Raw genomic sequence first — 24,111 nt, forward strand, 5'->3', positions numbered from 1 at the left:
TGCTAAGAGAGCACTGAGTAAATGAGCTTAAAAAGAGAGAGGTAGTGGAGAGAGAGCTCAGCTAACAGCACACAGGAGGCATCGGCTCGGCTTGTGTACAGGCACACTCTGACGTTCAAAGGAAAAGAGTCCGCCTTCAGTTTCCCTGAATTAATTCAGCTTTGCGGCTCATTTTCTCCAGTGCTTGTGTGTGTTGACAAGGAGCTAGTGCTTTTTCTCCCGCTCTGATAAAGAGGCATGGCTTTATCTAGGCACAACCTCCACCTTCCTCTGCTGTAAAAAAGGTCTTCTTGGGCGCTCCTCGGAGCCAAAGTCTAGACCTTGCAAACACTACAGAGACACTTGGATAGATTTGACAGCCTGCTCTGTTTAACAGGGGATAAGACAATGACCCAGTTCCCCCCCACGGAGGAGCACTGGATACTCTGTCAGTCAGTAATTAGGTCCTACTACTGTGGGAGGTGTTGCTGTCCCAAATGAATGGAAGTAATTGGACAGGGTGGCTGGTATTTTTAACAGTCTTCGTCTGGATATTGTGGTGTAAGAAGAGCAGACTTTGGTGTGAGGCTCATGAGGAAAGAGTAAAGAAGGAGGAGGAGTTGTGGGATCTCGTAGTGAATCATAATTAGTCCACTTCAATCCTTCTTACTTCCTATTACCATCTTATCTCGCCCATATGTTTCATCGCCTCCTCCTTTATTAGTCTTTCTCTGTCTCTTATCTGCCTCCTGCTCATTCTCTCCCTCCTTCCATCATTTTTCTCACTCAGTCAGGGCAAATCTGACAGCAGCTTCTCTCCCTGATAACGAATGATGAGAGCCGGTCCTTGTGGATGACTGACGGGTCACGGAGACCCGACTTGGCCTTTTACCTGATCGTTAACGCCAGAGCAACACGGGTATGGGCGGCCAATTACGGAGGAAGGTTCAATCAATATAGCCCTTCACTTTGCCTCCCTCTGTTGGCACCGCGTCTCCTTGCCCTGACTGCTTTCCCTTACTGACTGGCTGGCTGACTACCCATCTGGGAATGTGTGAGGTGATTGCAAGCAGCTTGAAAGCCTGCATAATTACGTTCTGCCTGCAGCTGTACCCAGATAACACCAATGATGGACGCAGTGAGCAGCCCCGCATAGGTGGGTGCTAAAGTCTCACCACTCTCCATGTAGACTGTGTGTGAGTCTTTTTACCCCCAAAATCTATCTAAATTTTATCATCTCACTTGTTTACCCAGGCTTTTCCCTGTAAGTAGCCTCTGTTGTGCACTAAAAATGGATGATGTGACATGAGCATCTGGAAGTACATAATGGAATTTCCCTCTTTTCTGTCATGCTGTATGACTGGGTGAGAAGGAGAGGAGACAGGACTTGAAGTGTTCTTCTCTTCTCTTCTCTTCGCTTCTCTTATCTTCTCTTCTCTTCTCCCCTCTTCCTCTTCCTCTTCCTTTTCTCTATTATAATGATAATAATGACACTTATCATCATCACTAAAATGACATACACATATCCCTTTCAAGGATGAATTAAGATGATATTATCATTTAAAATAGAGATGAAATGAATGGTTTGAAAATTTCATATCACGATTGTAATGACCAAAATTATCATGGTTGTTAGCATTATCATGCATTTATCATGCATTATCAAGTTTTATGTTCAAAACCTCTCAATGATTTGAAATAGCATCTTGTCCTTTGCAATGTCAGCATCTTTACAAGGAATTTTTCAAAGTGCTAAATCTAGCATGGTTTTAATGATAGTTAAAATCTGAAATGGTAATACTAATCATCATGAATTTTATTAGTTTATCGTGAAAATGATTCATTACTTTCATAAAACAATCCTCTATTTTCTTCTGGTGACAAGTACAGACAGCAGTTTTACAAGTTCATTGCAAGTCGCACTGTGCAACATGGATCTAATTAAGGTTGTTGAGAAAATCGAAGTATCACTACTTTTCAATACCACTTGTTTAAAAACAGTACCATTTTACCAATTTAGAACATTGAAAGAACCAAATCTGTAAAATAAAAAAAAAATGTAAGTGCTCAAGACTTCAGTTCAGTTCAGTCTTCATTGTCCTGCCTGAAATTTGGCTTGCAGCAGAGCAAAATTAGTGTTCAGTGACTTTTCTACGCCAGCATTGAGTGTAGACTTATTTTTTCTTTTTTGCCGTGGAGTCAAAAGAGGTATAGTTTTTTTATACCAGCATTGAAGTTTAAAATCTTTTATCATGGCAACCCTAGATCTAATATACACGGTATGACATCAAGTTTGATGTATGTAGACTGTACAATGATAATATCAACCGAATGACACAGGTCACTATACAAAAAAAATTGAAATCACTGTGCGTCATCAGCATGCCTCATCCCTCTGAGCCAGTATAGTGGTAAACAATGAGGCTAAGCTAGAATTGAGCCCTTGCAATAGTGGAAAAAAATACAAAGAAGAAGAGGAGGAGAATGTAAACCTAGTGATGGCAAGGGAAAACAGACCAATTTGCAGTGCAAATTTTGCAAAGAGGGGTTGAGGTAATGTTAAATATTTTTAAACCATATGTTCGAAGTGTCATTTCACATTGCATTCCTATGATTGGTTAGTAGATGTAGGTTGTAGCAGCAGTCACATTGTGAGATGGTTAAGTTGGGTATACACTGTGTGATTTTGCATTGTCCCAGATTACCAACATGAAAGAAAATGCTGATATCTTTGGTCGAGGCTCCAAAATAGTGGTCTTGTGTGCACTCTGAGAGAGGTGGCCATTGTCACCATTTAGATGTGACAGAGAAGAGAGAAATGGTGCGGTCAAGACGAGAGGCGAGCCGACCCAGATGAAGCTCAATCTGGCTGGACACCCACCTGAGCCGGATTGAGGTGCACCTCCACGGCTGCCCCCTTTCTTCTCCTCCAGCTCCTCATCCTCATCTCCTCCTCCCATCCTCGCTCGTCCATCCCGCTAACACTACTGTGTGTGGAGGAAACAGAACTAGAAAGTGTTTCTGAAATTTGATTGCCCGTTCGCAAAATTATGCATGGGGGATACAGTCAGCATCAGGCTCTGACGAAGCACACGTGCCTTTTTCTCCTCAGGTCTAGCTGGTCTCATGGTCAGATATAATGTCTTGTTCATTTTGTATGCTATAGATCATAATTGTTTAATCCTCATTTTTCTGGATTCCAATAAATACATAGACACAAACACTACAGTTGCTCCAGCTGTTATACTGCCTGATCTGTTAAAGGCGACCTGACAGCTGTGCGCCCTGTCCAGCATGTACTGTGCAGGTCTATTGAGATTTATTAGGCTTTATAATGATAATAATAATTCCTTATTCATTATTATGAGAGTGATTTTAGACGCACATGTGCACATTCTTTTTAACATAAATGAAAGGTGTATTGTGATTGTGGAAATGTGTGTGTGCGCCTCAGCCAAGCACAAGACATTTGCACGCTTTTAACTTCAATATTTACTTTATTGCTGATCAAAAATATGTTCAAATGCCACTTTACTAATTAACACTCCTGTGTGGAGAAAAGACTGAGCATAAATTAAAGTGTTCTGTGATTGTGGAGATTGTGTGTGTGTGTGTGTGTGTGTGTGTGTGTGTGTGTGTGTGTGTGTGTGTGTGTGTGTGTGTGTGTGTGTGTGCGTGTGTGTGTGTGTGCTCCAGCCAAACACGCCTGGTGCTCCAGTCTTGCGTAGCTTCTTTGTCTGTGGCTATAGTGAGGCAAATGTATGACACAAGCTGATGGCAGTGTTGATGACGTTTTCTTGTAAACTGACTTTTGTGTAACATACGATTCAGCAGGTGTGATTATCATACAAACTACATACATCAAACTTGATGCCATACCCAAGGTTATTAGACCCATGTTGCACAGTGTGGCTTGCAGTAAAAGATTGCTGAAATGTCAGTGTGCAGGTGCCATTATCCTAAATTTCTGACACAGTCAGACTTTTGTCCTAGGCCTTATTTGTTTGCACAACAGTGTGAACAGCCATCTCACAATGTGACATACATTAAAGTTTCACCATGTTTCTTTCATGTCCATCGTCTTTCACCAGGGACAGCCCAAAATTTCACTGTGTATACCCGGTTATAAGAGGTTAAGGATAATATAGTGTGATTTGAGATGAGAAAAAAGAAAAATGCAGTTCATATAAATACAATCTATTAAGTAAAAAATAGATAAATATAAGCATCAAGAAATTGTAGAAAACAGTACATAGGTGTTTTGTTTGGTTGAAATTAGGTCTCAATTTCAGTAATCGAAATCATAGGCAGAATCTGCAATTCTCCCAGAAGTCTTTTCCTTTCCACCCCCGCTTACTCAGACGTTCGATGTGTGTCAAAAGAAAAAACAACACTTCAAAGATGACACAGTGTAGTTTACCCACTGATATATCACACTTGATACCATATAGACCTCTTTTTAAAGAAGAATTTGAAAATGTAAATGACAGTTAGCATTGGCAAAAAACCAATGATGTGTTGATCTTTTCAAATAAACAACAATGGCATAGCCATTAGTGCTAAAGAAATAAAAAAAAATAAATTGAATCCTGACCTTAATTAAAATCTGGACTCCCCTATTTGATCTGATAGTAGGCCAAGATAATTATAAGTCAAATTCAGTTATATTGTGTGATTTATGTGTCCCTCATGCAGTCGTATTGTGCAGCTCAGTCTGCTGTGTTCCCTCCAAATAAAATCCTTTGCTTTTCTGTGTCATTTAGCTCTGTAAAGTTTGGGATTACTAAATAAAATTTCTTAAAATATTCAACTTCTCTTCTCTTCTCTTCTCTTCTCTTCTCTTCTCTTCTCTTCTCTTCTCTTCTCTTCTCTTCTCTTCTCTCCTCTCCTGTACGAGTGCATTAGAGACTTCTGCTGACTTGAATCAATGCTGCCCCCCCTTGTCCTATCATCAAAGTAAGATGTAAATGAATTAAAGCCATCTGCTAATAAGCAGGGGCTTGAGGAGCCTCTTTGTTTCAATATCCCATGTTAGCCTAAAAAAACTGCCGTTGCTGCTCCTGCAGAAGAGGATCGACTCTCGTCTCATCCTGTCATCCTTTTACATTCTCGTCATTCTTTGCAGAAAAGATCTTTGATTTTGGGCTCTCAGTGCTTGTTCCTTGCCTCTGATGGTGGTGTCCTTTCTGCACTGGCAAGATCAGAGTGCCTCTGTGCAATTCTAATCAGTGCAGTGAGGAGAGATAGAGTGAGGGTGAGGTGGGGTAAGGTTAGAGACAGACAGGCAGAGAAGAGCAGAGTGAGTGTGTGCATTTGTATAAGAAAGAAAAGGGGGGCAATACAGAAGGGGAAAAGGATAGAGAGACAGTGTGTGTGTGTTTGCATCTGTATGTGTGTTAGAGGGAGGGAGAGTGCGAGCCAGAAAGGGGGAGAGAGATAGAGGGAGGCAGAGGGAGGGGAATTGATATAGAGGCAGAGAGAGAGGTGGTTACGTGGAGCAGCACCCCACTTCATCAGGCAGCATACGGCAGCCCTGCAGTGCGATCACACAGTGTGGGAATGGGGCTATGAGATCGAGAGCAGGAGAAAGAAAGAAGAGAGAGACGAGAGCGAGGAGGGGGGGGAGTCAAAAAGAAGAGCTTGAGGGATTTGCTCGGATGAGAAGAAGGGGGGGATGATCGTGGACATTGGAAAGGACGCGGCTGAGGTTCTGTGATCTCCTGTGCAGCAGAAGTAGCCGGCGTCAGGACGTTATGCCCTGTGAGCAGTGAGGGGTAGCGTGTGTGTGTGTGTGTGAGAGAGAGAGAGAGCCAGGAGCAGCTGCTGTGTGTGACTGCATCTGCGCTGCTCAGACAGGCAGGGGATGCAGCAAACCTCTGCCCTGAGCACAGAGGCTGCTAGCTGCTGTACCCAGCGAGGAGAAGAAGGAGAACCAGGTGGGCTGGGGCGGGAGCGGGGGGCGCCTGCCTCAGGAAGGAGCTAGCTTAACCTGCGCTGTGGTCCCTGCAGTGATCCCTCGCGTCAGAGTCAAAAAGGCTCACCTGCCCGTCTGTGGGATCTGAACCTGGATTTACTGCTTTGAGAGATGAGAAGCACGTTCTCTGGCGGAGCCTGCTGAAGAGTGTGAATGCTGGGCAGCACTGGCACCACCAAGGACACTGAGCCTTTCTCCACTGGCAGACAGCTTACCTGGAGCTTTATCAAGGAATCTATACTTGGATTTGATCATGAATTGAGGAGTTTGGAATCAGCACACTGTGGAAATCCTAAGCCAACATTTCTTTTTTTGATGTAGGATTTACAATATGTCTACCTGACCGCACTCCTTGTGGCTCTGGAGTAAGGACGAGAAAATTATTTAAAGCAAATGTCTATTCCTTGATCAAAAAATAACATGAGTACCTCAACAGTACTTTAGAATGCTGCTACCTTCATTGTATGAGCCGTGTCCTAGCTCTCAAAGAGGTTGACCAATGAAGCCATGGGACTCAGCCAGAGCTTTACAAGTATGTGGTGAAAAGCCTGACAAATTTATTTTGGGGGAACTGAATATTTCTGTGTTGCACCGTGATGGAGTTATTGCTGATTTTAGGGAAAATTACGGGGATAGTTTTAGTAAATAATGTGTGATGTATGAAAATGTCTGATTTAGTGATAAATATTTACATTTTCCTTCAAACTAAAAATTATTTAGCCTCTTGACGTGTAGTGTACAGTATGTTATGTTCTTCTTGGACTAGCTAGGCACTTGTTCTTCTTACACTCGCTCATCTGCTCACTAAAGGAATGTTTAGTGAACCCTGTTTGTTGGAAGATGCCGTAGTGGCTCAGTCCAACATAACTAACAATACCAAGCATCAGATGGGCTTCCTTTCCTCCTGCACTACCTCCACCCTCGCCTGACATCTCCAGTCAGTCACACTAACACCAGTGGGTGTATATTAGCCTAGTCAGTCCCCCTGCAGGGCTTGAGCTGGGCCCGCAGCACTTCCTACCCTCCTTCTGTGTTTGAGTTAGCTGGGCCCCCGCCTTTACCTTGGGAGCCCCTCACCCCCGGCCTGGACCCTGTCTCCCCCCCACCCCGCCTGGTGCTGCTGCACTCGGCTCTGCCTCTGCTGGCCGAGGATGATGTGGCAATGCCATGTGTCGTCCTCTGAGTGCCGCTGCTACCGGCTGAACGGCTTCTCCCTGCTGAAGCGCTTCCCTCTCTCGGCAGATGGGGCCTGTGGTAAAGCCCTGGACCAGCCGGTGGGAGAGTGGCTGGAGCACGTGGGGCTGCCGCAGTACGAGAGCAAGTTCCTGCTCAATGGCTTCGACGACCTACGATTCATGGTGAGTCACCTGCAAGCACGTCATCCCAGGGGTCGCTTCCACTTTACATCACCCTGTCTCTCCCCGTGTCAACCTAGCTGCATTTGTCTTTTTATGTCACCACTCTGCTCATCTCTCAGTAGCTCCACACTCTCTCTTCTTTTCACCCTTGCACCCTTTCTCCTACTCCCCCCTTTCATAACTCCTCTTCACCTCTGTGCAATGCATGACCCCGCTAAGATTTATGGCCCCACACTGAATCCCTTTAAAGAATATGGGCTGTCACCAATGGCAAGACAAATGACAACCAAAACCCATTAACTTTTTCCCAGCATTCCCAATCATGCTGTCTCATTTACTGTACAATTCTAAAGCCACCTCCTCCTCGCCCTTACATTGAATCTTCTGATTTACAGTCACTGAACTTGACCTAGGGCTGGGCGATATAGCTTATAAATAATATCTCAATATTTTCAGGCTGTTCCATGTACAGTATATATCTTGTTACACATATTTTCTTTAGAATAAAATACTGTGAATTTGGAGTGCAACAAATGATTATTTTCATTTTTGATTAATCTGTCCATTGTATTTTTGATTAAGCAATTAGTTGTTTGGCCAAAAAAATGGTGGAAAATGTTGATCACTGTTTCCCAAAGTCCAAGATGACATCCCAAAAATGTTGTTTTTCCACAGCCCAAAAATATTCAGTTTACTGCATAAGGGAGTGAAAAAAGTAGTTACAATTGACTCAACATTAAACATATACAGAATGATTTTTGATAAATAATCATCAGTAATGTGGATATAATGGTTAACTGTAAATAGGCAAATAGTAAAACAGCTATAACAGTCTGCTAAGTTCAGAAAATGATCACTTTACTGTGATGAAGCCTGTGAAACCAGGAAAAAACAACAGTCACGATATAACTAAGATGATATATAATCTCATATCATGATATCAATATAATATCATTATATCGCCCAGCCCTAACTTGACCCCTTTGTAGATAAACCTGCACAAACACTACTCAATCTAAACACACTAGAGTTTATTGTAAATACACTTTGCATGGTTGCTCGCCAAATCTCACTAAGTCCTCTACACATTACACTCTGCTGCTTGTGGTGCTTATGAGACGGTGCACAATGTATGATTACACTGCAGCAGCATGCTCTAATGCTGTGTTTATATACTGTTTACTTTTTAGACGTTAATTGTACATGTTTGCATGCACAATTTTGGTTACAAATTTATTATTTCACAATGATCAAAAGCCCACATGATTTGTCTCCTATGATGGTTTGGAAAAAACAAAACATGATCAGACGGATTAGTGTCTCTGGAAAGCATTGACACACTGGATGAGTGTTTTGCATTTTTAAAAACGCCTCTGTCAGATTACATATTGATAAATTCATTTAACTGCAACTTAAAGGACATCCACAATCTGACTAAAAGCGTTATCGTGTTTCCCGTACAAAACATTGCAAGGCAACTTGATATTGCATTTGGTGCAATGATTGTAGAAAACACCATCACGTTTTCAATCCCCTGGTCATGTTACACTGAAAAACATGGCTGAACACTGTAAATAACTAGGCCCAAAGGGTAAATGCGGACACTTCTCAGACCACAGAGCTGCATTAGCACTATGGGCTATATGTTACATCAGTTTGTCACGCCTGAGCTCAGTTAAGTGAGACCAGTAAGCTCAGAGGAAAAGTGGTTGTATTCACAAAGTGCTCCAGAGGAGGACTGCTGCTCCCTCGTCTGTGTTTCTTTCTGGTAAGGCATGAGATCACAACATAATGGGAGTCCTTATGAACATGTGATCACTCCTACTATGAGGGGCCGTGCAGATACAAGCTTCAGGCTCAGATTTGTATTTGCTCATCAGGTGACAACAAACCTGAAGGAGTAGTATGTGGAGTAAGACTGTATATAGTCACAGTAAAGGAATATAGCAGGGGTGTGTGCTGTGAATTATAGCTAGACTGATAAATTGTCTAGGCTTATATAGCATTAGATGTTAACTTATTGCGGATATATTTATTGGTATTGTGTATATGTCAGTCAATAAGTGACAAGACATTGCAGTACAGAAATGCCAAAGATACGTTTAAGGTCATGTAGAAGAAGTTTCTTCATTACATAGTTTGTCCATCAGAGAGATTTGAGAGCAGTTTATTTTACAAATGTGACATGTTTTTGAGATGTATTGTGCTTTTATTTCAACCCTGTTGTCTAGAAATTAAATTTGTATTTCACTGAATAATTTTCATAATTACATTGTGATGATAATGTTATTCCTGCCTAGATTATGTTCACAGACAAAGTTTGTTTGAAGCAATACATTCATATATCATTCAGGATTCGCAAGGAGGTGGTTTGCCATGGATGGCGGGTGTACAGAGTGCAGGACTTTAACACCGCTGTCCAGGGTTCACCACCAGACTCCTAAAACTAAAGCACTCTGTTAAAAGTAAAAACATTGTCACGATTTTTGCAACTAGGTATGTTAATTAACAACATATCATTATTATGTTAAAACAGAACATTTTCATCAGTATTACGTTTCCCTCAAAATATATTTGCTGTTGCAGATTCGTTGTATACAAATGTAATCTCTAGGAGACAGGGTTGCTTTAGTTGTAAGCAGATGTTATAGGAAATGAGGGGAGATAGTATTTTAACCACTGGACCACCTGGATGCCCAAGGATCCATATCAAAAATGTATGTCAATGTTATGTAGGGATGCACCCTATGGATTTTTTTCAGCCAATAACAAATTCAGTATTACCAGCTTCTCATGGCCGCTAACAAAAAGATGGCAAATAGTGATGTAATCATAGAAAAACTGAACGATAATGTCAGGATTAAAAGTCCATGATGCTGTATTTATTATGCAGTATTTAAAAATGATGCCCTGACAGATTTAATAATAAATAATTAGAATGCATAGCATATTTTGTTCACATAAATTTCACTGTTCCTTTTAACTTAGTGATTTTGCTTTTCTTTTTTAATAAATTAACATAAATGTTGCCAGTCATGACATAGACATGTTCAAATAATTAGTGTGAACTGTCTTGGGTAATGAATTCTTGAATTATGTACAATTGCAAAACAAAAACAATGCAGTAGTCAGTAGCAGTCCTTAAAAGAGTCTTAAAAATCAGTTAACCTTTAATAATAATTTGGTTTATCACTATATATGTAACATTATGTTGCATAATGATATTTATGTCATGAGATACTGTATTGTCTTGAACTTTAATTGAGAAATGGTTTACAGGTAAAATTGGAATGTTGTTTTTTCACCAATCCAGTAAATTATATACCTGACAAATAAATGTACTTAATCAAATTGATGCATAAATCCTGTAAATCCAATATCACCATAAATCTCTCCTGCCAAGTGATTTGCAACTTTGCCCACAATAGCCTAATACAACCAGAGATATTAAAGGAATAGCTAGCTGAGGATTAAACGTATCGCAATATCTTTAGCGGCTGACAAAAAATGTTATAGATTCATGTTATATTTCCAAACACCAGTGTACAGATATCCGGACAGTTATTAAAAAGAAAACAGAGCAACCCTTGTGTCTTATTGAATTGGAAGATTCCATGATGATCAAGATTTCCGGGATATAATGTGATGAGGACCATGGGTCATTAGTCATTCTGATGTTCATTTTCATGCCACAACTAATGTGTCTGCTGGACTTGATGCATCAAGGAGATAAATCATTAGCTTCAGAAGGCAAATTACCCATGGATATTTACAAGGATGTGGAGGTTGCAAACAAGGGAAAGGTCAGAGTAGTCAGGCAGACATTGTGAATGTTTAATATTGTGCCCTTTTAGATTCAGCCAGACTTGCTTCAGATGTGATCAATCTAACCGAAGCTGAACGTCACAATTTGTTTGTGGGATTCATTGTCAGTCAAAAGGATTACACACAATTTCTTCTTTTTTTAAATTGCGTTATGGTTTGTTGCTCTGATGTCCAAACTAATGTGGCAGTGAGGCAAATTCTCCAGTGAAAAACATCTTAGAAGTTCCCCATCATGCATTTACGTTGCATCTTCCCTGCATTAATATTGCATCAGACTCTGCAGCCCCCTCTTTCTCAAACGTTATAATTTAGAACTGAACATACATATTGTAACACGTAAATTAAGCCCTCTTTCTTTGCCAGATTATTGTTACGCCCGCTGACTCTTGAAAAAGCAACAAAATTTGATTTTTCCAAACAATTCCTCTGTGGTGCATGGCAATAGAGCAATTCTAATTCACTGTTGCATTAACTGAGTGCATTTGGTGAGATGAAGGACTTCTACCATGGCTACATCTGCAAGTCATATCAGATTAAATCAGACTACCATAGCTCATAAGCTATGTAAGAACTGAACCATACATTCCCGTCACATGTTTCAAATGCAGCATGAAATAATAAGTTTGCCGAGTCTCCCGAGGCATCATCAAACTTCAAACTGTGTTAATAAAAGTGGAGAATCTATTTTGGGCCTCCCTTACATCAGACCCCGCTTCATTTTGACCTTTATTCTAGCGATCAGTGAGTAATCTCCAAACTGCACCCTGATACAGGCCTGTGAACACTGCTGCATTGTGCTCTGAAACCAATCCAGTAAGAGCAGATTGACTAAAGACTACAGAACATTTTAACATTCTTGGCCAGGAAGAATCAATCTGCAGCAGTCCACGGGGAAAAACGCTTAGCTCCACATTTTCAAGGTTCTCCGTGTATCTTTATTCCTGCCTATAAACCGGAATAAGATGACAAAGCAGCTGGAGCCGCAAATATGAACAGCTACATGAAACAGACAAGAATCTGCTTGTCAGTCAAGATTTCAGGAGGTGGAAAATGATGATTGTTCATTGTTTCTAAATTAAGGAATTGTTACAAACTGTAGTGAAATATTCTAGTTTCCTCTTGGATGGTTTAGTTTCCCTCCATGAAGCACAACAGCGAAGAGATCCTGTAGATGCTGCTGCAGTTATGAAGGCTTTGTTCCCTCTGAGTCGCACCAGATCAGATTGATTACTCTTGGCATGCACAATTTATTTGACTTCATTGTCCTCCCACTCTGCTGTTACTGCTTGTGTCAGAGATATGCATATTCTGTATGTGTGTGCGCGTGTGTGTGTTTATGTTACGAGCAAGCTACAATTTCACCCTGTAGTTAAAGTTAAAAACAAGTCATGATACTTTTATTGACCTACGTCAATATAGTGTCTTTTATGTGTAAGTATTGGTTGTGTGTCTTTAAATGCAGACATTTTAAATTAGAGATGCAACGACAAATCAATTAGTTGTCAACTATTAATTGATCGCCAACAATTTCGATCATTGATAAATTGGTTTGAGTAAATTTGTAAAGATAAAAAGGAAAGATTCTCTGATTCCAGGCTCTTAAATGTGAAGATTATCTGGTTTTGTTGCTCCTTTTTGACAGCAAAGTGAATATCTTTGGGTTGTGGACAAAACATTTTTTGGATGTCATCTTGGGCTTTGGGAAACAGTGATAGACATTTTCCCATTTTTTTTTCACCAAACAACTAATTGAGCAATTGAGGAGAAAATCATGGAGGGATTAATTGACAATGAAAATAATCATTAGTTGCAGCTCTGATTTAAATTAAAGGGAAACTTTGTCACTTTTCATGTGGATATCCAATCAGTGTTAATGGTAAATGCAGTCAGTTGAAGCCATAGATTTCTCAGTGTTTCCTATACTGACCAAGAAAGCTGTTTGCGGCAGTGCCTGCATGTACCAGGATGCATTGCGGGTGAGCTTGTGACTAGGGCTGTCACAATATGGATTTTTTTTCTTACCATGGTGACAAAGTAACATATTCCTGTGGGATGGTGAACACTGCAACTGCCTTAATAATTATGTTTTGTTGGACTTCATTGAAGTGTACTGTCATAAGAGTAGCGTAGCTCCTTTAAGGAAGAGGGAGGCACATAAATGTGTGTGGCAAGCAAGTGAAGGAGAGCAACCGCCAGACTGCCAGTGCTGCTCATAGTGGACCAGAAACTTAAACTTTGTAGTAAGTTGTCAGTGTGGCAGTAAATATACAGTACAGGATACAGTGTGTCAGTTAATAAAAGCCACAGCAAGAAAACACCAAGAAAGGTCTGAGGCTAGCCTTCAGCAAATGCTAATGCTAGAGTTGTACCTTTACAATGTTGTATCCCTCTCAGAAGATTTGTAATCCAGCCTTAAACTGCTGTGTCTTTTTTGAGACGTGAGACAAGAGCGGCAGCAGAAGGACTACATTTTCTTGGTACAGTGTAGCACACAGTGAGGAATTTATTGCGTCAATTGATTACATTTACCGTTAGCACTGACAAGACATCCACATTAAAAGTACTGAAGTTTCTCTTTAAATTACTGCATAATATATAATAGAATTGATTACTGATTTATTTCCATGTATTGTACAATTGTATGTCTATATTGTGTGTTGTCTCTGTGCATGTGTATGCGCTTGTGTGTATGGGATTTTGTTTGCATGCATGTGTGTGTGAGTGTGGCTGAATGTGTGTGTGTGTGTGTGTGTGTGCGCCTGTGTGTGAATGTGTTTATTTGTGTGTGTCTCTTGCGTTTGTGCACATGTAGGGAAGTAACGTGATGGAGGACCAGGATCTCAGAGACATCGGGATCACTGACCCAGGACACAGAAAGAAAATCCTCCATGCGGCACGCAGCTTGCCCAAGGTACTTAACATCATAACTTAACCTCGGCACTGAGGAAAGATGGTGACTGACAGCGTCTCAGGATGAAAGGTCAAAGTATCAGTGTGTTGATAAAAATAGTAGATGAATGAAAAGATAGATAAATATAGTAAATATAGTAAATGGGTTTTGTAATTATGACTTGATACAAATGTCGTATTGTTTATCTGACCTGTGGTTCATTAGCTTGAAAACCAGACATATCTGCTGAGCTGATGCTTTCATTCGCTCTGGCAGATAACAGATAAAGGCATATAATTCACATTTGCGAATTAGTCTCACGATGCCAGGCTACTGTTAATCAGAGTTGAAGTAGAAACCTTGCAATAAAAAAACTGTAAATGGAAAAACGTTTTTGGCCACAGATAATATAGATTTAGGGGCAAAAAGGAAAAACAAGTTAAAAATTGAACTAAACTACATATTGCGTTACTTTGCTAACTATAATTTTAGGTAACTTGAAATACATTATGTAAGGATTGCATTTAGGAAATATTCAACCTTTGTAGTGCAGAATGGGATTGTAATGATAGATAATATTATTGGATATGTCAAGCCAATTCAACTAGCAGTCTGCAAACCAGATATGGCCCTTGTGAATTTTTCTATGGCCCACAAGACACTGTCTACAGTCAGGCTGGCATGTGAGTGATATTATAAATACAAATAAGGTTCATAATTGATCTCGCAAGCAAAGTATTTATGTACTTTGCTAGCCACAAGGCGTAAAAAATTGGCATGTTTATTGTACAGTTTTGTTCCCTGGGTATGAGGATCCGAGGATCCTATGTTCCGAGGGTCCAAGATTGCCAGTGTCCAAGGTTTCCAGGTTGGGTCGTAGGTTCCCACTGTCCTATACTAACCCCTAATGCTAACCCATTATGTGCTATGTAGAGCTGGCGAACCGTGGGAACATAGGATTGAAACACCTTGGGCCCCATAGCTAGGATGGCCAAAACAGCAGGGGCGGTGTCCAGTTTTAGTGATGTAGAATTACAGCCATAACTGGAAAACAAGAATATAAGCCCTACTTTGCTATTTTAAATAATTTTCTTTTTCTTAACTTGCTCTCTTACATGTGTAATTTCCTTCACTGTAGGTAAAAGCTCTGGGCTGTGATGGCAGCACATCTCTAGCCTCCTGGCTGGATGGCCTTGGCCTACATGAGTATCTGCCCAACTTTCTTTCAAGCGGATACCGCACACTGGAGTGTGTTAAGAACCTGTGGGAGCTGGAGATTGTCAATGTAAGAAACTATTACCGTTTTATCCAGTGCAGTATTGGTCTCTTTCAGATGATGGGTGAGCATCAGTGGCTTAAGGGCTGACAAAGGCCCATGAGTGTTGATGGACTCATGTCTTGACACATTGTGGACCAGTTCTCACAGAATGGTCTCCTTAATTAGAAGATGTATGGGTTGTGTTTGAGGTGCAAAAGCACTTCAAAAATGCTGCTGAAATTACAGAGACATTCTAGATGATTGAAGCATTTGCATAAAACTATAGCAGAAACATTACAGACTAATTAGCAGATAACTAACAGGTTAAATGTAAATTATGGTGCAATATGGTGACAGGGAAGTACATTATTTGGTTTAATCTTCATGGAAACAGTGTGGAAAACACTTTATGATGTTTTCTAATTACAAAGGGGTTGTGATTCCTTTTGGGATAAAAGTTGTGGTGGTTATAGAGAAACACATGTTGCAGTTTGGTTGAACATGTGTGCAGGTGCTGATTTGTCTTTGTTTGTGCGGATGTGTGTGTGTGTTTAGACTACAGCAGTGCTTTCCCCATGGGGCTTGAAGATAAATCTGAGGGTTTGCAAGATGATTAACGGCATAGGAAAGGAAAGAAAAACATACCCTCTGCTACAAAATTACTTTTTCCTGACTCTCCTCTCATCTTTAATTTATTTTGAAATACTGGATTGTTTGACTTCATCTGGCTTCTAAAAAGATTCATATGAACCAATCTGAGAAGGAAAAATCCCTTTTTGGTTGAACTTTCACAGCCTGTGATGAGGGGCAGCAATTTTAGCATGTTAAAATTGTTGGGAACCACTGAGTTACAGGAGATTATAGACATCCTTTTGATGTGCTGTATTGACTTAGCCTTCACTGTGGGTTTATTATATTGTCTGTGTAAAAATGGACAATTTGATTCCCAGACTACAAAAATTAAACCAAAATATCTTGGATACAAGCGCTGCCATCTTGGACTGTTGATGTAATTTGGAGCCAAGTAGTTGTGCAGTAGGAATCATGGTTGGAACCGTGGTATTGAGTTCCTGCCCACTCACCCGGCCAGCAGAGCTCAGCTGTCAATAATGACATGAAATCTCCTTTTTATGGCATTAAATAAATCACACTTATCAGAAAAAAATTACACTTAAACATACATCATTTTGGTAAGAACTACATAACCTAAAAGAAACACACTTTCTTTGGGAAGAATGTATTAGATTAAACCAAATTATCTTGGATACGAGCACTGCCATCTTGGACTGTTTACATCATTTGGAGCCAAGTGGTTGTGCTGTAATAAGTGTATTACTGTGGGCCTGGGCGATGGAGTTGAACAACCAGTCACAATAGTGAAGTTTCATTTCGGCCAATATCAATAAATATTGACCATGTAGGATGTGACTGATGATATGTTGTATACACCCAGGAGTGGAAGCAGCTGAGGTGATAAAATTAGTAAATATTGCAATACTTTTGACAAAATACCTCCATATTGCAGAGTAGATTGTAGGAATGACTATTGGTGCTTTCACAAAATAGTAACCCTTTTTTGGTAAATTATCATCAGTAATGTGGATAAAATGACTTAGACATAGAACAGCTAGAACAGTGTGGTGACATCAGAAAATTACATCAATTTACTGTCATGCAGCTTTTAAAACTGAAAAAGACAACACTTACGTCAAATCAAGATGTTACGATCATTATAAATAAAATGCCCAGCCCTACATTTACTTTGATTTTGCATTTGGGGCCCGTTCTGCCAACAGGGGCAGGAATTACAACCTATACTGCAGCCAGCCACCAGGGGACGATTGAGATGCTATGTTACCTGGACTGCGTACGTTCGCTACATCCAGTAAACAAAGCAAACTCACAAAGTGTCAAGAAATTAAACATTCTAACACCTACATTCCTTCTTATGCAACTGAGCACTGAACTATGATGAGGTTAATCGCTTTGTTAAGTAATTGTAAAACACACTCAAATCTCACTTACACTCACACATTCAAACTCGACAGAAAACAATGGAAAACTCAGCCACTGTTCCAACAACCACCAACTCTGGTTTGGTTGAAATAAATCCTTAATTCACTTGTTAGATGTGAAAATAGTCTTACTCTACAGGCTAAATACAGCTAAGTACAGTTATTGTCCGGCTGAGGGGGTGTGTACTGTGTCGTGAATGAAAGTGCGTCTCTGAGCAGCTGAGCAGCGGTTCTCATCCCATAGACCAGAGGCCTCAAACGTTTGGCAATATACGTTCATGTCTGGCCACTGCTTTCCCTCCCACTGACCTGCATCATGATGTCAAAAATATAATATAATCTGGCCCACAAAATAATTTTTTATTTCTTTTTTTTTGCTAATTGTTTAATACCAATTTTAAACATTTGGCACTTAAAGCACAATTCATTGCTCACACAGACAAAACTGACAAATCTCATATATAGCCATTTTCATCAACGGTATGACCAGTTTGAAGTGACAAGAATTGCTGAGTTTGTGTCCAATAATAAAAAAAAAAAGATTAGAAACTGCTGTTTGTGAGGAAAGTATGTTGTAGTTTGTATGCAGTGGAAATGAAGAAATAAATTTTCAGAAATATTGCGCTTTCTTGTAGTACTTGAATGCTGAAGTAGCCCTCCTGTGATGACTGTGCCAGCAGTGGTCCAAAGACAATTTGAGGTTGAGACCCCTGCTGTAGGAGCATTAAATTATCAAAATGAAACGACAAAAATCACCCCAAGAAAACACAACTGTCAATGGACTCAATGGCCCACCGCCAATAGCCGATACATTTGTCCAGTCGCCCAACCCAATTGAGTAACGGGGTCATGATTTATGGAAACAGACTTTCAGAGCTGTTGACTTTTTCAGATGCGTTTTGAGAGCCATCTAGTTCCATTATATTCAATAGAAGGCAGACATCTCTATGGCTGATATCTCCAAAACTCGGTAGCTCACACCAAAACAATGTAGATGGATAAATGTAGTACTACAGGCAATAGGAAAAAAAACATAGTTTTCATTTTGGTGTGAAATATCAGTGTGTTCATACAGTTGTGATAACCATAAAGACATTAGCATCATTTATGTCATGAGAGGAAACCAGATAATCCAAACAGATTATCTGATATGGTTGATAAGCAGTCATGTTTTTCCCACTTGCAACTGCATTTCTATGTGTGTTTAGTTGCGATAAACACAAAGACAACTGTGGCAAAATGGCAGAAAGCAGCAACAGCTGCAGTAGCAGCGGCAGCAGCAGCATGAAAGCATCAGCCAAACATACTGTATATGCAGTGTGTGAGGGATGGTGTCCAGCAGACTGCGATGCAGTACAGAAAGATGGGTGTGAGAGGAGGGCACATTACTTTCAGTGTGCAGAGTAGCAGAACTGCCTCTGAGCGTCTTGGCAGAACTCGCTTTGCCCATTACATTTCCTACATCCTCTTCAGCATCTTACGAAAAACAGCATCAACCGTCAATTTGATATATGAGCTGGTTTACATCCCCATGTAATCCCAAGGCTCTTTATTGCTATTTAAATTTCCTCTTATTTCGAACACCTCATGCATACTTGGTCTCACTGGGATTCTGTGCATGAGAATAATGAAAACAGCACCAGAAATCCAGAGGACAGACCAGTTGCCTCCTCTGTCTCTGACTCTCACTGAATAAATAATTGAAGCCTTCAGACAAAGAACCATATGAGCTTGCTATAGAATATTTTCTACCAGCAACATAATTGCAGATGTAACATTAATCACTCGACATCCACCTTTACTGGATGAGCATGAATGTTAATAGCCAATTATGCAAATATACAGTATTAAGATAATGAGTTTTGTCTACATAAAATTAACCTATGGTTCCTCCTTTGAGGATTTTAGCCACACCGGCTGATAGGTACTGCATGTGTAAAAGGTTTAAAGAGACAGAGATACCATGGATGAACACGTTTGGGGTGAACTCGCAGTGGTAAGATACTGTAACATAAAAACATATATTCAGCTTGTGACAAATGAAATGGACCTGTGCAATACAGTTACTTGAAAATCACTTGGTCGACATTATTTACATATTACCTGTTATCGACCCATAAATTGGCAATTTCATGTCTGTTATTTATACACCATGTCCAAAAATGGATTGTGAATTATGGAGTGTCCCGGGAAGGAGACAGTGCTGTACTTTTAGCTTACGGCAAAACAGATTGAGGCTGAATTATTGACGAGAGTCATTTCTGTTTGCCTGTGGATGCCTGCCAGTGAGGGGTGCATGCCACTAACTCTGTGTCAGTGTATTTTGGATGTATCTCTATTAGCTTAGTCTAGATAAATCCTTGTGGTAGAGATATTGATGTGACAATGTGCTTGAAAGTCTGCCTCACGTTGTTCCCGGATGTTGGCCTCTCTAGGTTATTAAGATCGGTGCCCTGGGCCACAGGAAGAGGATCATCGCCTCTCTAGCAGAGAGACCCTATGAAGAGGCTCCTACCAAGTCCCGTCGTCTGTCCCCAATTATGGTAAGAATGGTGATGTAGAAACTGATACAGTTCACATTTCAGCCCAGTCTCATCCCAACTTGTCACATACCATTGATTTGTCACTCCCCTTGGGTACCATCTGCAGCTGAAAGCACACCAGGCTTTTCAAGGGACTTCAATGCAAACCCATCTGTGGCTGTATAAGATGTAGTATAAAGAGGGAGAGAGCCCACACATGGAGGAAATGGGATGGATGGATCAAACACACACACTTTCCTACAGGCAGCCAGGGGTCGTGTCCCATGTGAAATCAAAATGTTATTAAAAGTTTTAAGGTATTTAAAGTTATGTGTGTCACATGACTTTTGTCATTTGACTTTTGTGTTGAAAGTTATTTTATTGACATGACTTACTCCCTCATTTGCAGTGATGGGCACGTTACACAGAAAGTGTAATAAGTTATTTTTTACTTATTAATCCTTTAAAAAGTAAAAATATTACTCATTACTTAGCATCAAACATAATGAGGTACATTACTTGTAATGTTACTATATTACTTTTGTACCTTGTTGGCAGCCTTGTTGAGCTAAAAAGTTGAACTGTTAGTCCAGTGAACTGTTACCCAGTTCCTCCAGGAAGTTGCGAAGTTGCAATCACAACAGTTCACCTAAATTCAACCAAGCCCTGTGACTTCTGCATGACCTTGCAATTTTGTCTGCAACTGCTCCGCATTTGACTAATCATTGTTGCTTCCCACATGTTGCACTAATCATAGTGGTCCCTTGCGCAAACAACATGTGCTTCTCAGTGAACCAACTCAGTGTTTTCTTGTTTACCTTTTTTTGTATTTATGTTGTTTTGTTTTATCATAGGTACTGAAAAGAACACAAGATTTGTTATTGTCATTGACATTTATCAATGCTCTGAGCACTTTTTAAAAATAATTTTGTGCTGACTGAATTTGAGCTCCAGAAAGATTTTGCTTCTTTGTGGAATACCCCACACGTGCACTTCTTCATTTACAAAAAAAGCAGATTTTGTTAGATTCTTTTGGAATTCTGAGCGTTTTTGTTAGAGTTGGAGCTACTGAGGACACTCAGAACAGAGTGCTCCGTAGGGCAAGTTGCCTTTGATTTTTAATGAATTATACAATTGCCATTTTCTGTTGGTTTTACAATCTCATTGCCTTGAAATTAGATTCCATCACCACAGATTTTTTTCTCCCGAGGAGTGATGAGTTACACTGTGGGTTGGACTAACAAAGGTTAATTTAATTTAAGTTTAAAAGTTTCAGAGTTCAGCAAAACAATGATTTAACATCAGTACATCCTGATTTAAAATTAAACAAAGCTCTGTTGCACAATTCAAAACTAATCTGAGTTTAGTAACAACAAGTTTAGTAATATAAACCAAAATTAAATAGTTTCATCGATATGGAGATGGTTGCTTACCCAAACAAAAATACATTAATACATTAAAAAAAACAATATTGTGCTCCGTGGACTTAGTAAGTCTAAAAGAGGGTAAAACTATAAACTTTTGGCTCCTTTTTATTCCTTTGCAAAATGTTACATTGTTTGGTAGAAAGCTAAGATAGAAATCAGCCATGATTTAATCAGGGTTAAAAATGAATCCTTGGTGGTGTAACCCAGCCTGACAGTATTATAGGTTTAGTATATATCTTTATTGCTAGTTCTTCATTAGGTGGCACTGACTTGATTTCTGCTCTGACTAGATTCCAGAAAAAGACAGAGAAAGATGTTTTTATCTAAAGCACATTACAGCACCAAGAGTGTGAGTCACACTGCAGCATCGTTAGTGCTACTATTTAACCATCGAGGTGCAGAAACAGGCTGTTAACCCTAATTTGGTTAATAGATTGGGTCTGCTCAAATATGCCCAATTAGCAGGCTTGTTCTGCATATGTGCTCAATATAATCCATATTTAGTGTCAATGATGTCTATTAAAGATACATAATGTTTTTTTTTTATTTAATGTGGGTCCATATTTGTTTAGAATTATTGTGCTCAGTGTTTCAGTAGTGACAGATTAAAAACGCTGTTATTTTTCTTACTGAACAGCAATCAAAACAGAGCTTACGATTAAAGTTAAACAACATTTCATGGCGAGTTTTATCTCAACGCCAACATCATTTTGTGAGAAAATGGATCTTTTTTTTTTTTTTTTAGCAGCGGATAATTTTGGAATGAGATTCTTCAATATCATTATGTTCACAACAGTTAAATACTCAGGGCTGATTTCCCAGGCAGATTAAACTGGGCTAAAAAGAACTGAGAATCTCCATGGAAGAGGCTCTTTTGTTGAGGATTAAGCTTGGATGTAGATCAGGAAAACCAGCCTATGTAGACAGTGCTGTCAAATCATTAATCTGTGCCGTGTATGTGTGTGTGATGCGTTTGTATTCTTTTGTGTGACTGTGTGTGTTTGTATCTGCGTGTACGTGGCAGTTCCATGACCTCCTGTCCCAGACCACGTCTCCCCTCAGTCAGATGGACCCCTACACCAGTCGCTCCATGGACATGCTCCTGCCATTGACTGAGTCAGACCGGAGGCGGCGAGGAGTTGAACAGGACTGTAGCGTTTCTCTGCGTTCGTATAGTGAGAGGCCGCGCTCTGTAGTGAGTTCCACCTTCTTTTACCTTTATCATCTTGTTTGAAACCACCCAACTTACTGTCAGTGAGCGACTAGCTGAAAAATAGAGGAGGATGCTGAACAAAGTTAGATGTCTCGGGGTGTCTTGTTACATGTCACATTTCTCAGACTCAGAGCCCTTCTGGAGGCACAACTAAAATTACTGGTTGAGTTAAATCTCAGTGGGCATAACCACCACAACAACATCAGACTTTAACCAGGGAAAACAGCAAAGGAGTAATTAAGGCTGAGCGATGTGACAAAATACATTGTACAATGAGATGACATGAATTTGTTAACTGTCAGAGAATTACCCTGACTAATCATTTTTATTTAACCAAGAGAATCCCGTTGAGGTTAAGGATCTCCTTTTCAAGGGAGACCTGACAAAGACAGTAAGCAGCATAAATTAAAAAAAATAAATAAATAACAGGCCACAAAAGGAGACAAAAAACAATGAGTAAGTATAAGGAACTCACATTTCAAAAATGGAAATTTATAGGAGTCAGTTGTGTAACCAAATAAAAAAACATTGAGATCTTATGGAATCTGACACTTTTTTAAGTTTGGATTTAAAAGCATCTAATGAAATTACTTTTGTGGGGTTTCAAGTCATTCTGCAGCATAATCAATGCAGAGATTGCAGAATATGTAAATGATTTTTTTCCGGTTTCTTTATGCACATTTGGGACAGAGAGCATAAAGAAGTCCCGAGAACATAAGGAATACTATCTGAATTATAAAGATACACAGGTAGTGTGGGAGCTGATGAAGAATTGCCTTATACCAAGAATATGCCGTATATCACACAGTGGTAGCTGTCTCCTTAATATCTCTGGATGGATCAGACCATTGTGGACAATATTGGAAATCAATGAGCAGGACTGCTTTATGGAAAGATTTTATTTTATTTTAATTTTTGCATGACTATGATTTGTCAGGTTTTGAGTAGCCAAAAAGATACATTCCTGTTTGATATATTATCAATTTAACCACAATTTTTCAATTGATTTTCCAGAAAATGTATTATAAGACACACAGTTTTATAATATATAGTGTATTCTACTACTGTAAGTTTAGATGTTCGTAACTAAAGCTGTTAAAACTGATTTAGAGATGGATTCAACTCCAGCATGAGCATTCAGTTGAATCAACATCTTTCTAAAACAGTTTCTATAAATCTTAACATTATAAGCATCATGAATGTAGGATTATTTGCAAGACTGTATTAGACTGCATTCATTTTAGCTAGGTGTACATAATAAACTGACAACTAAGTCTAAGTAAGTTTTATGTAATAAAGGGGGAACTAATATTATTAAACACAGTGCTGCTGCTTCTGGCTGAAAAACTGCAATCTAATTACATATATCTCAGACGTTCTCAAGTTTAGCTACTTAGCTAAGGTAACTCTCCATTAGGGCTGGTATGTATGGATTAATTCAGAATCATTTATTTGGATGAATATCATTTTATTGAATGTTAAAACCTGACAGCATGGAATTACTGCCCTGCCCTTCTTTCTTCTTGCAGTAATACAGCTGTTTGTAATGAAAATCAACTTCAAGATCACCCTTTATCTAACATACTAAAAGCTCTGTGGTTTTTAACTTCAGCCAGGATGTTTAAACTCACCCAGTCAGATCAGCGTAGC

The 24,111-nt window shown here is 39.7% G+C and overlaps 1 protein-coding gene across 9 annotated transcripts in view; it reads left to right on the forward strand.

Moving 5' to 3' along the window:
- Window positions 1-24,111, forward strand: part of anks1ab (ankyrin repeat and sterile alpha motif domain containing 1Ab) — a 61,173-nt gene that overhangs the window by 22,508 nt on the left and 14,554 nt on the right. For 8 of the 9 annotated variants that reach the window (XM_084738772.1, XM_084738788.1, XM_084738796.1 and 5 more), the window contains exons 3-7: window positions 7,196-7,311; window positions 13,949-14,047; window positions 15,165-15,311; window positions 19,735-19,842; window positions 22,273-22,443. In XM_084738772.1, the coding sequence (XP_084594898.1) occupies window positions 7,196-7,311; window positions 13,949-14,047; window positions 15,165-15,311; window positions 19,735-19,842; window positions 22,273-22,443 (641 nt within the window). Of the gene's footprint in view, window positions 1-5,606; window positions 6,486-7,195; window positions 7,312-13,948; window positions 14,048-15,164; window positions 15,312-19,734; window positions 19,843-22,272; window positions 22,444-24,111 lie in introns of those variants that run through there. The other variant, XM_084738828.1, reaches the window with a different exon arrangement.

This window comes from Lutjanus erythropterus, chromosome 2, assembly GCF_056507025.1.
Source record: "Lutjanus erythropterus isolate fLutEry1 chromosome 2, fLutEry1.hap2, whole genome shotgun sequence".
Lineage (NCBI taxonomy): Eukaryota > Metazoa > Chordata > Actinopteri > Lutjaniformes > Lutjanidae > Lutjanus > Lutjanus erythropterus.